The 14,517-nt window shown below is 36.4% G+C and overlaps 1 protein-coding gene across 1 annotated transcript; it reads left to right on the forward strand.

The window, feature by feature from the left end:
- The first annotated feature begins 1,052 nt into the window (after nucleotides 1-1,052).
- On the forward strand, nucleotides 1,053-8,806 carry LOC140145202 (macrophage mannose receptor 1-like). Its single transcript, XM_072166974.1, has 5 exons — nucleotides 1,053-1,221; nucleotides 1,858-2,033; nucleotides 4,086-4,278; nucleotides 6,277-6,443; nucleotides 8,591-8,806. Exons 1-5 carry the CDS (start codon nucleotides 1,053-1,055, stop codon nucleotides 8,804-8,806), a joined length of 921 nt encoding a protein of 306 aa, XP_072023075.1.
- Nucleotides 8,807-14,517: the final 5,711 nt, after the last annotated feature.

A 14,517-nucleotide genomic window follows, 5' to 3' on the forward strand; every position in this document is an offset into this window, starting at 1 on the left:
ACGTAAGCGATGAGTTCCTTCGAACGAGACAGATTTGACCTAGAAAAAAGTTGACGTCATGAAATGACTGTGCCTGCTTTGCGAGAAGGGACTATAAACATTCTCAATGAACAGAACGTATACTATTGTTGTTCACTGAAAAACCTCTGTATTAAGTATTACAAAATGGTTTTTAAACATATGGATAAAATCAGCCGCTTCTTTTTTTATATATTAGTAAATTGTGATATTACAATTCATATGTATATCAATATCATGAGAAATATTTGGGCTAAAAAAAAAAAAAAAAAAATTTGAGCTTAGAATTTCAGCGTGATCAATCTGAGACTAGCATATAAACCGTGTTAAGTCCACAAAATCATGTATCTGATTTCCCTGTGCGATATTGCAATGCTATAGCTATCAGTTGGATGAAATATTACAAAGCAAACGCTAGTGAACAATACTGTGTGCGCTTTGTTTCCCAAATGAGAACAATAGTCTGCATATTGTTATGCAGCATTGTTATAGTAAATAATAGTACAACTCATTGTTGCTAATGTCAAACTTGTCACAATAATTACGATAGAGTAACCAGTGCCCTCTGGGGCTAGATGTCGTGTCTTGACCTTTGACACGATATCTACCTTCCGTCTTGGAAAACTTAATTAGGTTTTCCCTGCGCAAAATCGCCACTTGGCCCGGCTCTGGCTGTAAAAATCGCCTAATATGTCAGATCAGGACGAGTCTTTGGACTTGAAAAATATTCTCGAAGACATACAAAAGCGGTTAGCTAATTTAGAGACAAAAAGTGTGGCCAATAAGCAAGTTACTGATCAACAATAGAGTAAAAACGACGGTGTCAGTGAGCAGACGACATCAAGTGAATTCGGTAAGCTTACTCAAGCTGAAACTCAAGGTGACGTCGGTCAGACATATCACCAGCATGAACAGTATATAAATGAACAGCAAGAAACTTTGACTGATTTGGAGATTCAAAAAGAATACCAGTGTATTCGTGACTCTGTGTCGAGGGTACATTTAGACCCTTGTCTTCGCCTGTGTGAAGGACCATGCCCTGTTGCGAGTGGAGTGATGGCACTCACGTGGACTACACCAACTGGAATACTAACGAACCAAACAAGGCTAGTGGTAATGAAGCTTGCGTCCATTTCAACGTGGATAGTTCAAACACGTGGAATGACAAGGACTGTGCTGCAGAAATGAAATTTGTTTGCAAAAGTAAGCCTTAAAATATTTTACTTTATATTTCCTTGGTCAGCTTTGGCAATTAACTCCGCAAGTCTATTGACAGTGATACACACAGTGCAATATTTAGGGTTGCACTTTTAAAGAGTTTTTCTCGACCTTATTGTGCACAAAACGGGAGTTTGGGTGTTTGATAAATAGACAGATTGTGATTTCCAAACTTTGGTATCGGACGGACGTCGATCTATTAAAAACGACTCTCCTGCATCGAAGCGAGGTCACGTATTTAGCCAGTTTTGAAGATTTTGCACATGCGAAATCAACGTAGATACATCGTTGAATATGCACAAAATTTGTCCATTTCACAATATGTTAAAGACAGTCAAGGATAATGAACATACGAAGGGAAGTTATAATGAAGGTACAACTATGTGTTGACTAATTTTATACGCGATGTGAGCTCGAGGCACACCTCTGCCGAACTGAACTTTTTTGGCTATATAACTTGATCAATTTCAGCGATTTTAATGCAGTCTTTTCAGATGCCATGCAAACAAATAGTTACTCGTCTTATTTCCATGTATCGCCGAGGCCTATTAGTGGTATGTAACCTATAGATATTTCGTATGTTATAATTATGTGTACTTTTTTCACATTATAATTATATAGGCGTTTGTTCTCATGAATGGAATGGAAATTGTTACAATCATGTTGTTAATTGCCAAATTTGTGCATCATGGCAAGATGCTGAATCGCACTGCAAATCTGAGTATGGAGCTCATCTGGTGAGCATTCGTTCCGCTGAAGAAAACAACTTTGTCAAAGGGTTTATTGGAGCAGCTAGGGTAAGTTACATACTTCAAATTGAAGGGAAAATAAAGGTTCAATTTAACAAAGCCCTCGTAAGTGCCATGATAATGTGATGTTGTGGGTAATGTCAATGGTGCAAAATTCAGCACCACGTATGTTGATGTGCGCCATTAATTAACAGCTATTTCCTCCTACATTAAACATAATCGTACTCTCTAAATTCCAAAGAGTGAAAAAGTCAATCCTCCTCGGAGTGACTCTTCGGGTCAATCGAAAAGATTGACATTTCAATTTACCAAGAGTGAAAAACACATATTTTTCTCCATTCGAGTGAAATTTTCACTCTGCAAAGGAAATTGCATGTAAATTATTTATATATATAATTGCACCGCTGATCCAGGCTGCTGATAAGCTGTCAACAAGTGTGATCACTAATTCAACGATAATAATGAGCAATTATCTGGCCAGACAGGAACCAAGCTGGGTATAAACAGTGCAGAAGGCTACTACCATCACTAATTGATGTTGGGAGTGACACTGGTGGTGATGGTGGTGGTGGTGGTGATGGGGGGGGTAAATACCAGTAATTGAGGGTAGATAGTGGCTTTGGTTTTACACATTTTTGGTATAGCAACTGGACAGTTTATACTACAGTAGTAACAATATAATCAACACATTCAGAAAATAAAGATTGGTTTGAGTAATCAGTCTTTTTGATTATAATGTGATCAGTGTAACTACCAATAAACTATACATTGCGAATAAATATCTCAGATAAAATACCATGTTTTAATGGATTTTAACTGTAATTTACCAAACATTGGTAAATGGTAAAAATAATGGTAAAACACAGAAGAGGTAAAGAACAGAGATATGGAGTTATGAATTGATATGTGAAATCCCTTAAGCAGCAAACATTCTTAAGGTTGTCTGAATATAGATTGTTGTATAACTCGGATGATGTGATTTCAATTGAGCAGTTTGTTACAGGTATGAATTAAAGGAGTATTTTGTGATCCTAGCATCCTCTTTTTGTGACATTTTTCAGTACATATCCACGAAAAAAGCTTGTTCCAAATATTTCAGTTGATTCCGATTTTGCGTTTGCGAGTTATGCATGATTATGTGTATTACAATGCTCCATAGGTATATGCTCTGGTATACCAGAACGAAATTCAAATTTCACGATATCTTTGCAAAACGAATTAATCTGCAAGAAATATTTTGTAAATAAACATTATGTAGCCAGAGGTTTCCAGTGGTATACAAATCTCAACTTTTTTTGAGAAAAGTGGGGTGGGGGTGAGGCTGTGGATCACGAAATGCCCTTTTAAATGTATACCTATTTCGCACACATTTTTCAATCCAGCTTTCAACTTGAAAATGTTGAGTATTTCCTAGTATGTCATTGGTGGTGTATTTACCAATAAATGCCAATATTTCACACCCGGTTAGTTGTGCCAAACATTCAAATTTACTAGCATTCCAAGTACTTGCAATTCAAAGTTATGAAGTTGATCTGCATCCATGGCGTTGTCTTTTTAAAATTATTAACTGCAGTGTCTTGATAAATCTATGATGAATGAAAGGACTTTCATTAAATATTGAAAAAACCCAAAATTACTCATGCCTAATTTACATAATAATGTCATGAATACATAATTATTTTTTGTGTATTTTTTGTTATTAATTGAAAGAACTTTGTATACATATGTGTGCAAAAAACTGCACCCTGATATCATCTACGGTTTTCTATTGGCATCAATTTTGCATATTAATTAGCTGAACTTATTCTTTTTCGAGCAAGCGTCCAAATAAACCTTCTCGAAATGTGCCAATTTTGTGATTATAGCCATTTGTGGCAGATTTGCATTCCATTTATGAGCATCCTAAAATTGACACTGCATCACAATGCATTGACTGATTTCAATTCCGTTTATTTTTTATTTTTGATGCTTTAATAAAGCTTATTCATGTAGATACATTAAATATCGTGCTTTTGCTGCGCTTATTTTTGAGGCGATATTTACTAACTTTACGAAGTGTTTATTGGTAAGTAAATCTTTTGATGGGCTTTATTGTTGCAGACGTGGATCGGATTGAGCGATCACACCAATGGTACATTTGAGTGGAGTGATGGCACTAAAGTGAGTTACAAACACTGGGGTTCTAGCCAACCAGACAATGCTGGAGATGGTGAAGATTGTGCCCATTTCATGGAGAATTCCGACTTGTGGAATGACATAGACTGTGTTACAGCAATGAACTTTATTTGCAAAAGTAAACCTTAAATTTGTATTCTAAAACATGCTTGGTATTTGACATACCAGATTATCATTAAAATATTTAAATTTAAGTTTACCTAGCAGCTACTCAAGTCTTTTAAATCATAATCCACTTGGTATAATTTAATCAAAACGTTAATGGATAATTTGACATCATGAAATTTCTCACATTTCAACATTCGGCTATTCCAGTTGAAAACCATATACCCCTTTAATGGAAGACACGATCTTACTCTTCCATACAGGGAGTGTAAATTTCAAACTAAATTGGTGGCTCCATTTGAAATCTATACCCCTGTGTGGGAGAGTAAGGTCATATCTTCCATAGGGGGTGTATGTATTTCAACTAGAATAGCCCATTAAAGTTAGCAGATTAAGGTTTATGCCAGTGGTCATATGCCTGGCCAGACGTCTTCGGTTTTATTTGGATCCTTACATTTAATATGTTTAACGCCTCTCAGTATGCTGTTGGTGAAGGGATGCACCACACCTTCAAGAAAAAGCGAGCGTATAAATATGTGAACCGATATCGATATACCTATGAATGGCAAATGCGGTAGAGGTTATAGGTTCTGTAACCCAACTTTGCTCAGTATTTTTTGTGGGAGAGCACCTCAGATATACCAAATTACATGCTGAATACGAGGAATGTCCTTCTGATATAAAAATGCGACATTATAGGCCTAATACAAAGTTTGTGGCAAATTATTAAAAATTGATATTTTTGACATTTAACAGTCTTCGACGTAAATTTTATAAATGTAATGATACGAATTTAAAGTGTATGTAGCTGAGAGGAAAAGCCGACCATCATATGAAAATTATGACCTGTCGTATTGAAGATATACATGAAGTTTCCCAAAAGACCTAAAACATTTTAGTCTTCTGGGAAACTTCATGGTTATCTTGAATACAAAAGGTCCAAATTTTCATATGATGGCTTATGATCCCGCCTACATACACTTTTAAATACGTACACATTAGATTTATAATCTTCTCAGTTTACTTCAGTACTATTTTATTAAAAATGTCAATTTTGAATAATTTGCAATAAAATTTGTATTTATATCGCAAATTTCAAAAAATTGAAATTGTTTGATATCAGAAGGACATTCCTCATAATATTTCGAATGCAATTTGGTGTGTCTGATGTGGTCTCAGGTCCTAGAAAAATACTGGTGACCGAGCCCCCGCGACCGTTGCCTACATAAACAGGATGATAGCACAACTCGGGTTCGAAACTAAAAGCTCACCATCACTAGTCGAAGCCCGTACACAAAAATGACAATGCACTTTATTAAATCAAATATCGTACACAGATATTTGCATCCAGTCTTCATATGTTGCAATAACATTTTTCGCATTGCAGGCGGTTGTTCTCATGAATGGGGAGGAAATTGCCACAATTATATTGGCTTTTCCAAATCAATTTTGGTGTTGTTGTTTGTTTTTTGTAGATTTGTATGGCGCTTTCAACTCAAATGGTTATTTGCGACAGTACTCACTCCTTTGTAAAATTGCACCTGTATAATAGGCCTATCTTCATTCAGTCACAAAACGTTATACGCTTCACTGCATCTTAGTTATTTTCTTTCAGCTTGCTGCCACGTTGTATTTGCTTCTTCTCTTAAACTCATACGGTGATTTCAATGTAAAGCCACACCAGGCTGAGTCAGCCGAGTAAGGGCTAGAACGTGGTTATAACTTTACATGATCCTCCGGTAGCTTGACTTCCTCGCATCCAAGCCTGTTCCCCATTGCCCAAGTTTGCGTTACCCATCCGACACCACGTGGAGGTTTGGGTTGAGTTGCCCGCGAACAAATACTATGCCCGCTCTGCGGGCCTTGCCGGACCACGTCACAAGCTATTTCGCTAGTAGTATGTTAAATAGTTCTTCAATATAGAATGTATATCCAATCAACGCGGCGTACCTGCGCTACACATTTTACTAACAAAATAATATTTGCTGTCCTTATTTTTTTCTCATTGCAGGTGTTTGTCAATATCAATGGCACGGAAATTGCTACAATTATGTTGCCATTTCTAAAACATGGCAAAAAGCCAGAAGGTACTGCCGTAATCAGTATGGAGCCCATCTTGTTAGCATTCATTCCTCTGAAGAAAACATGGTTGTCAAGAGGCTTATCGGAGAGGCTGAGGTAAGTTTCATTTTCCAAATTGAAAGGAAAAACATGGGTGTCTTTAGAAATGAAATGTTGGAAATAATGGATTTTGATGAAATAGCAATTAACAATTTCTTGTAAAAGTTATCGTGTGAAAATTTCTTTTCGCTGGAACAAAATTAAAATTAGATATTTTAATATTTCAATTTTTGCTATCAACGTTCTGATCAGAAGTAAATATAGTACCCTCCTTAAATATAATTCTAAGAGTCTCAGCTTTATTTTGATAAATTAATCTCACTGTTATCGTATTTGATCATGAAGTAATTCTTTGACAATTTAAGAACAAAGATTCTCCATTTATTTAATTAATGACATCATTAATGAGGGTAAACCCTGATCAGTTGAAGCACTGATTTCCACAGGCCCCTCAATACGATATAAAATACACACAAATACACTTAAAATTATAAAAGTGTTAGAATTTAAAAAAAATGCACAAGAAATATGAATAATAACATATATACATTAAGAGTCTATTGATTAACATACCAACTTAAACTTATTAAAACACCCAGATTTTGTGATATCTTACAAGCCATTTTGCTAATACAGTATGCTTGATCCATTAATGATTTGAATCAAACCATATTCAAGCAAATCATTTTTGATTTTAATTTCCAGATTACCCACGTTTCTGATTCCAATTGATATATGCAAAACGTCATAACCTTTGTATTAGAAGTATTTAGAGTTAACTTGTTGATACCAATCCAATTTCAAACACTTTTTAGTTCATGGTTTAAAACACATTCAGTTTCCAAAATGTTATTTGAGCTAAACATTACAGGTTGATTTATTCACAGTTGAAAAGTATGTTTCAAATTGTTACTGCATATAATCTAAAAGAAAATCTTTATAAGATTATTCTGTTGAAATATTAAGTTTCTGAAAAAGAAAGTAAATTACTTATGTAGCACTAGTTTTAAGTCAAAGGGTCAAAATTAAGTCTGTCCAAACGTAAGCCTATGTATAATCAGTGGTGCAATTTCAAAGTAAATTGATTCTCATAAACTGATATTGCAAGAATCAAGAGAATCAACTTAACTTACTGCGTTTGGAATAGGGATGCATAGGAGAATCAATAAAGGCAAATCGCAAACTAATTTTAGGAGAGTCGTTGCAAGAATGGATTCTTAATCTCGCCGAATGTGCAGCCCAGTGATTATTAAATTTACCAACAATGAGCCTATTGCGTTAAGCCTACATGCATGTATCAATCATTTTATTTTCTTCTAATTTATTTTATGGTGTTTTTTTATGAAATTGGTGAAGAAAATTTGTGAGTACTGTTGGTGGTCTTATTTTACTTCACCATTACTTGCTAATCATGCCTTCATTATCATATGCTTGTATTTTGCCATAAAACATGATTTAGTATAAGTATTTTACAAATAAGCAAACAAAAAACATAAAACGTTAAAACATAAATTCCTAAAACATAGAAGAAGCTCTTGTGAATTTAACAACTTTAGGACAAGTTAGATCTTTTTAAGCTGTTTTTTAATTATTTACAGCACTTCTAAAAAGCCACGTAATATAGATTATATTATTTAACGTCTCGTTCCATAATTCCATGAGAATATTCCAACGTGCCTGTGCACCATCACGTAGGTGGGGAGAAAACATTTAATATAAGTGTTGTGACGCAGCAGCCAATAGGTTTACGCGTGAACAAACTTAATTTTGACCCTTTGATTGAAAAAAAAATACTTGATTGAAAACTGGCGGAGCATTTGTAATCTAAATTATTTTTCATTCTTGTTTTCGCCAAATACTCTTAGAGAGATGATCTCAAACAACAGTTTGAAACAGACTTTTGAGATATTAACCTTTGAAATTGGGCAAAGTTGTTTTTGGACCACCCTGTATCTTGGGGTTTGTTATATATTAGATTTGTCAATTATACGGATTTCAAGCACATAATTCTACTGTATATTTAGCTAATAGAATTTTGTCGGGTATATAATAGTAAGATCAGAAATAATTTAGCTTATAAAAATAGTTAATGTTGTACCGAAACCAATGATGCATAACATTTTTTTTTTTTGTGTTGCGACCAAATAACTTTAAGAAGTGCTTATTATTGGTAACTGGATCTAATGTGTGCTTCATTCCTGAAGGTGTGGATCGGATTGAATGACCGCGGCAACTCAAATGAAGGTAGGTACACGTGGAGTGATGGCACTCAAGGGGACTACAGACACTGGAAAGATAATGCACCAAACGATTATGGGGATAATCAAGATTGTGTCATTGTTGATGATAATACCGATAAGTGGAATGACCGGGATTGTGAGGAAGAAAGAACATTTGTCTGCAAAAAACTAGTGCCTTAAACCCTAAACCCCTTTCATCACCCTTGACCAACAGCAAAGAAGAACGTGGCTTGGAAACCATCTCACATGAAGGAAGGCCTATTCATTATTGATAGACATTAATAAGCTGCAGCATTCATTTGAATTTATTCACTGAACAATAAAAACTGTTTTTGGATGTGTGACACCTAAATCAGGAAAGGCTTAAATTTAATTAAATTAAAGGTGCTCCTTTTTGATTAAATTACTCACTAAAAGGGAAAAAATTGTCAAACACAAATTAAAGTATAAAAAGCCGATGTAGAAAAATGCAACTTTTATTTGGCCGAAAATGTCATAAATGGCTGTATTTTGCAATGAAGATGATAAACAGTAGCAGCAAAACCCCGCTCACATGATGCATAACTAATTAGTCCATGTTCCAAACTTAAAAAAAAAGAGAATTGAACAATCCGTTTTTGGAATATTCTAAAATGTCTTAGGGTACTTATTTTTTTGGAACCTTTTGGATTAAGTTGTTTTGGATCAATTTAAAACAATTGTAACATTAGCATAGTTATCAAAGAAAGATTAGGAAATGTAAAGCATATATATTGTAGTGGGAGAGGTGTAAAATCGTACTGTATGGGATGCAAGAGGATTGACTTTAAGTAATAAGGAATAAAGCTCAGGTTACCATTTCGGTTATATATAGGCAATGTCAGCCTAAACTGGACCTTCGTCTAATAAATTGCTTCTAACTTTACTTCTGAAGGTCACATTTGATTCAATGGGCATAATGTGTAGGATTAGATGATAGATTGCATCTATTAAAAAAATAAATTTACCTAAATTATAATGGCTCAGTTAAAAAAAAAAATTTTTCCAAGTGTAAGGATACTTTTTGACGCAGTGTTGTTTATAATTATTATAATAACTAGTCCAGTAGATACCAGGGTTTAATGTGCATCCCCCAAATTTAAGTGAATGGGTCTACAGGGTGTCCAAAATAATCAGTTCCCATCCGTGAGCCGTCAGCCATTTTTCATGTTATTTCGAGGTTTCAATCGATCATTCCTGAATATGATTGAGACAATTCAATAATTTCATCTGCAAAATTTAAGATCACCCTTTACTGACTGTAAACAAAAAAAAAAAAGTTCATACAAACATTCAAGGATTTACTGATTAGATTCTCTGATGCCGACGTGTGTATAAATATTTCCCATACTGCGTTTGAGACACCCTGTATACCAATATTGTTGTATGTGTATTGTGAATATAAACAAAACTGTAATATTTATAATATGTAATGGTTGTTTTAGCATAGCTTCGTGTATTTGATGGTCATCTTGTATTCAAGTATTATTAGGTGGCTACAGCATTATGCGTCAATCAACATAATGCAATGAATTTTAAAAAAAATATTTTAATATGCAGTGTTAGTTGAAATGAAATATAGATGAGTAAAAGGTGTAACTTGTGGTATGTAGGGGTGACTTTCGTGGCTTTTTGCAGGTCACCTTTTACAAATTCAACGCTCTATATATAAGTGTGGAGTCTAATCTAAAATTAGCATGAGTCTCTAGGAAGAAACCCCTACTTGTGTACTACTATTTTTGGTAGGGTTGTATTCCTGTATTGTATTGTATTGAAAAAGTGATTGTAAACACAGAATGTAAACAATATTTGAATACAAATTCTACTATGAGTATATTTTCAAAAGATAATGACTCCGCAATGCTCGCGTTTCACAATACGATGCGCCTCCAGCGGTCGCTGGGTCGAGGTCTAAATACGCATGGAAAATGAGTCGACATCCAAAGCCCGCGTAATACAGACTTGACATTTAATATGGAATAATTTTTCGCAAAATTCGATGAATGGTCTGGTAGAGGTCTGCATAAGCGGCACGGGCTAAATATTAATCGGGATGTGTCGGGAGATGGTGCAAAATAATTGTATGACTGAAAATGTGTTTTCCATTAGTTTACATTATGTTGCTCATAATGCAGTGAATCAGCCTAAAATGGCGGATTTAAGTAGACTGAATTTGATTTTTGTGGGGGTAAAATTTCTGAATTTGAACAACATTATTCCGATATTATCAAATGCATTGAGGTTTGAGGCTATTTTACTGAACTTGAATACCAAAAAGTGTTCGTCTGAACTGAAATGCACATGTGATCTACCAGTTTTGAAAGTTGGAGGAGCTTTAAAAAATATGGCTCTTAAAAGTGATACGCACTCAGAAAGTTTGAATGGTCCCCTGTGGCCAAATGTTATAAACTTACTGTACACAAAGAAGCAGTGTGAGTTCATTGGACAACCAGGAATTCACACAACGTTTGACCCCAGGGGCCATTTAAACTTTCAGAAACGTACAGCTTCTAAGAGCCCCATTTAAAGCTCCTCCCCTGTTCAAAATCTTGGTACATTGTAAACGTATTTCAGCTGTGATGAATACCAGTTGCTGACGAAATTTAAGAAATATCCCCTCAAACCCCTATAATTTTTGATAATAACAGAACAATGCTGCATAAAGTCTGAAATTGTGTCCCCCACAAACCTAAATTCAGCCTCCCCAAATCCGCCATTTTAAGCAAATTCGCAACATTACGAGCACCATAATGTAAACACATGGAAAGCACATTTTCTATCAAGCAATTATTTTTACACTATTCCCCGACACACCCCAATTAATATTTAGCCCGTGCGGTCTATGCAGACTCCGTCCAAACCAGTCTTGGAGTTTTGTGAAAAATATTCCATATTAAATGTCAAGCCTGTACAATACAATAATATCGTCAGCGCTTGTTTTGAGATATGGTCCATTAAACCTCTCAAAAAATAATAGAAAACAGATGATTCCTTAATACCTTTACTGATTTTTAACTACCTGGCAAACGAGCAACAGGGACATGTAATGTATCATTGTAAAGCTTATTTTCAGATACATTTGCCTATCCAATACCTCAAACGGGAAAAGACTGACATTACAGCCCATTTGTTGTGGACGCTCACATACAACTACGCAAAATATAAACAATGTGCCACATCCCGTAAGAAGTGTCAATAGCGCGAGCTAATTGGTATTCTAGTGCCTAATAATCATGATAAGTATTATATCAGTGCAAATGGAAACCACTTATAACAATTTTAAGTAATTGTGTAATTTAGGTTCTAACATTAGTAATTTTAATAAATGTAAGTAAATATGACTACAGTCTACAGGGTGTCCAAGAATAACTAATTCAACCGACCATTGCTGAAAATGATTGAGACAATAATATCGCTTTAATTATTTTATCAGCATAGTTTGAGATCCGCCTTTGCTGTAAACAGAAACGAAACGACCATACAGTTATTGAAGGTTTGTGATGTCAGTGGTTGTTATAAGTAATTCCGGTCAGTTTGAGACACCCTGTATACCAATCTTAATCCATGTGTATTGTGAAAAAAACAGTAACTGCAATATTTCTCATTATAATATTTAATGGTTGTTTTAGTCTAGTTTCGTGTATCAGACCGTCATCTTAGATTCAGGTGATTATAGTTGTCTACAGAATAGTAGACTTGTTAAGGGGTGAAAATGGGGCGAACGCTGCATTTTGTAGTACAAAGGTCCCACTTGGCATGAATGTTCCTTGGGGCAAAAGGAAAAGATTCATCCAAAGAGACACTCTGTATCTATGCATAAAACCCCCTAATTAGCATAAATTATGCTAATTAGCATCCAAAATATGGTATTTTCTAACTTTTAGCCCATTTCACTTAAAAACATGTGTAAACAGTTGAATTTTGGATTGATTTAGGATAAGGAATTAATTTTAGGGATAATTTTGGGAATATGTGGCCATTCTGACCCCCAAATCCAAGATGGCCGCTGGCCGCCATCTTTAAAATATGCGTTTTACAACTTTTGAACCAATCGAGCTACAGACTTGTGTGGCATATCAATTTATACTAACATGGGGGTGGGAAACTCATTTCTGGCACTGTTTATAAGATAGGAAGTCATTTGAAAAGGGCACAGTGGTTTTTTAATTGTAAATTCCAATGTACTAGTCTTTGACAATATTGTAGATGGATGAACATCAAACTTATGTTTGAATATATAGTTTGGTTCAGTGCGTCACCAAAATTTTGGTCGTTGGCAATTGTGGGGATTTTCTATATTTCGATTTTTTGAAGTCTAGGATTCACTTGTAATGAAAACCAATGTTTACCATTTTTTAAATACCAATATGGCGGCCATTTTGACAATCCAAAATGGCCGGTTAATCTGCACACACGCAGTCATGTTCAGTTCCTAAAAGTGGACCTTTGAACCTGAAATAGATACTTTTTATTGGACTATGCAGTCATACGTCTTCTTAGCATGTCCAAGCGCAGGGTCAAATGCGCCCAAGCCAATAGCTGACGCAGTGACGAGCAGAATCGTTGAATTCAGCTAGGTCCTCATGTGTGCAATGTTGCCCCATCTGTGGACAGACCAACAGGTGTTCCATAGTCTGTGGAACCTTTCCACACTCACAGGTAGTGTTTTGTCCTTCTGGTAGGTATCCCCATTTCTGCCAAGCGACCTTGCACCTTCCTACCCCTGATCTTAGTCTGTTGAGACACCGCCACTCAGGCCATGTGGAATCAGCTCCAGGTGGTAGCTGCTCACTGGGTTGTAGTCCCATAGCTGGTGAATTGGGAGATCTCTCTTTCCACAGGGTGAGTCTTTCCGCTTCCTTGGAGACTGTCCCAGGAGGATGAAGTTTGCTTAGGAAGCTTCCTCTGGATCTAAGGCGTTTGGGTGCAGCAGTCTGGTTGAACATGGGGTGCTTTATATCCGTGGTCTGACGCTGACGCTCTTGCATGCTGGTCACTTGTCGGCGTACATCTGGAGGGGCTATAGCAGCTAAGGTGTAGAGACTCTCCGTTGGTGTTGATCGGAGGCATCCAGTGATAAGTTGACAGCATGCGTTGAGTGCTGGGTCCACCTTCTTGGCATAAGTTGATCTTCCCCACACTGGGCAGGCATATTCAGCACTAGAGTAGCATAAAGCCAAGGCTGTTGATCTGAGAGTGTCTGGTCGGGCTCCCCATCTGAATCCAGTGAGCTTGTTCAAAATGTTGTTTCGTGAACAAACTTTGCTCCTTGTCTTCTCAATGTAGCTCTTGTATGAGAGTGTACGGTCGAGAGTGACTCCCGGATATACGGGTGTTTCACAATGCTCTAGTGTGGTTCCAGACCAGGTCACCTTCAGCTGACGTTTAGCTTCACGGCATTTTGATGAGCTCCGTCAGGTGGATATCTTTGGTTAGCTCCAGGATTTTGCTGAGGAGACATCTATGATTGACGGTATCGTAAGCTGCTGAGAGGTCGACGAAAACAACTCCGGTTACCAATCCATCCTCAAATCCATCCTCAATGTGCTGGGTAAGGTTGAGAACTTGGCTTGTTGTTGACTTGCCAGGGCGGAAACCTGCTTATTCTGGGATGAGTTGCTCGTCTACCACAGGTGCCAGTCTGTTGAGCAGGAGGCGTTCGAATAGATTGTAGGTATGGCTGAGAAGCGATATTGGTCGATAACTCTTTGGGATGGATGGATCTTTCCCTGACTTCAGCAGACCGATGATGTGAGACTTCTTCCAGATCTTAGGGAGTCTGTGGCTGCGACGACAGGTGTCGTAGAGCTGTAAGAGCCATTTCTTTGCCTCTGGACCAAAGTTCTTCAGCTGCTCACTAACGATGTTGTCAA

The sequence above is a fragment of the Amphiura filiformis genome, unplaced genomic scaffold (assembly GCF_039555335.1).
Source record: "Amphiura filiformis unplaced genomic scaffold, Afil_fr2py scaffold_170, whole genome shotgun sequence".
Taxonomy (NCBI): domain Eukaryota; kingdom Metazoa; phylum Echinodermata; class Ophiuroidea; order Amphilepidida; family Amphiuridae; genus Amphiura; species Amphiura filiformis.

Bases quoted from the DNA above. Each gene is read 5' to 3' on its own strand.
- LOC140145202 (XM_072166974.1), top strand. From the start codon at position 1,053: ATGCCCTGTTGCGAGTGGAGTGATGGCACTCACGTGGACTACACCAAC. The intron at 1,222-1,857 runs GTAAGCCTTAAA...ATAATTATATAG, and splicing joins AATGAAATTTGTTTGCAAAA to GCGTTTGTTCTCATGAATGG. The intron at 6,444-8,590 runs GTAAGTTTCATT...TCATTCCTGAAG, and splicing joins GGCTTATCGGAGAGGCTGAG to GTGTGGATCGGATTGAATGA.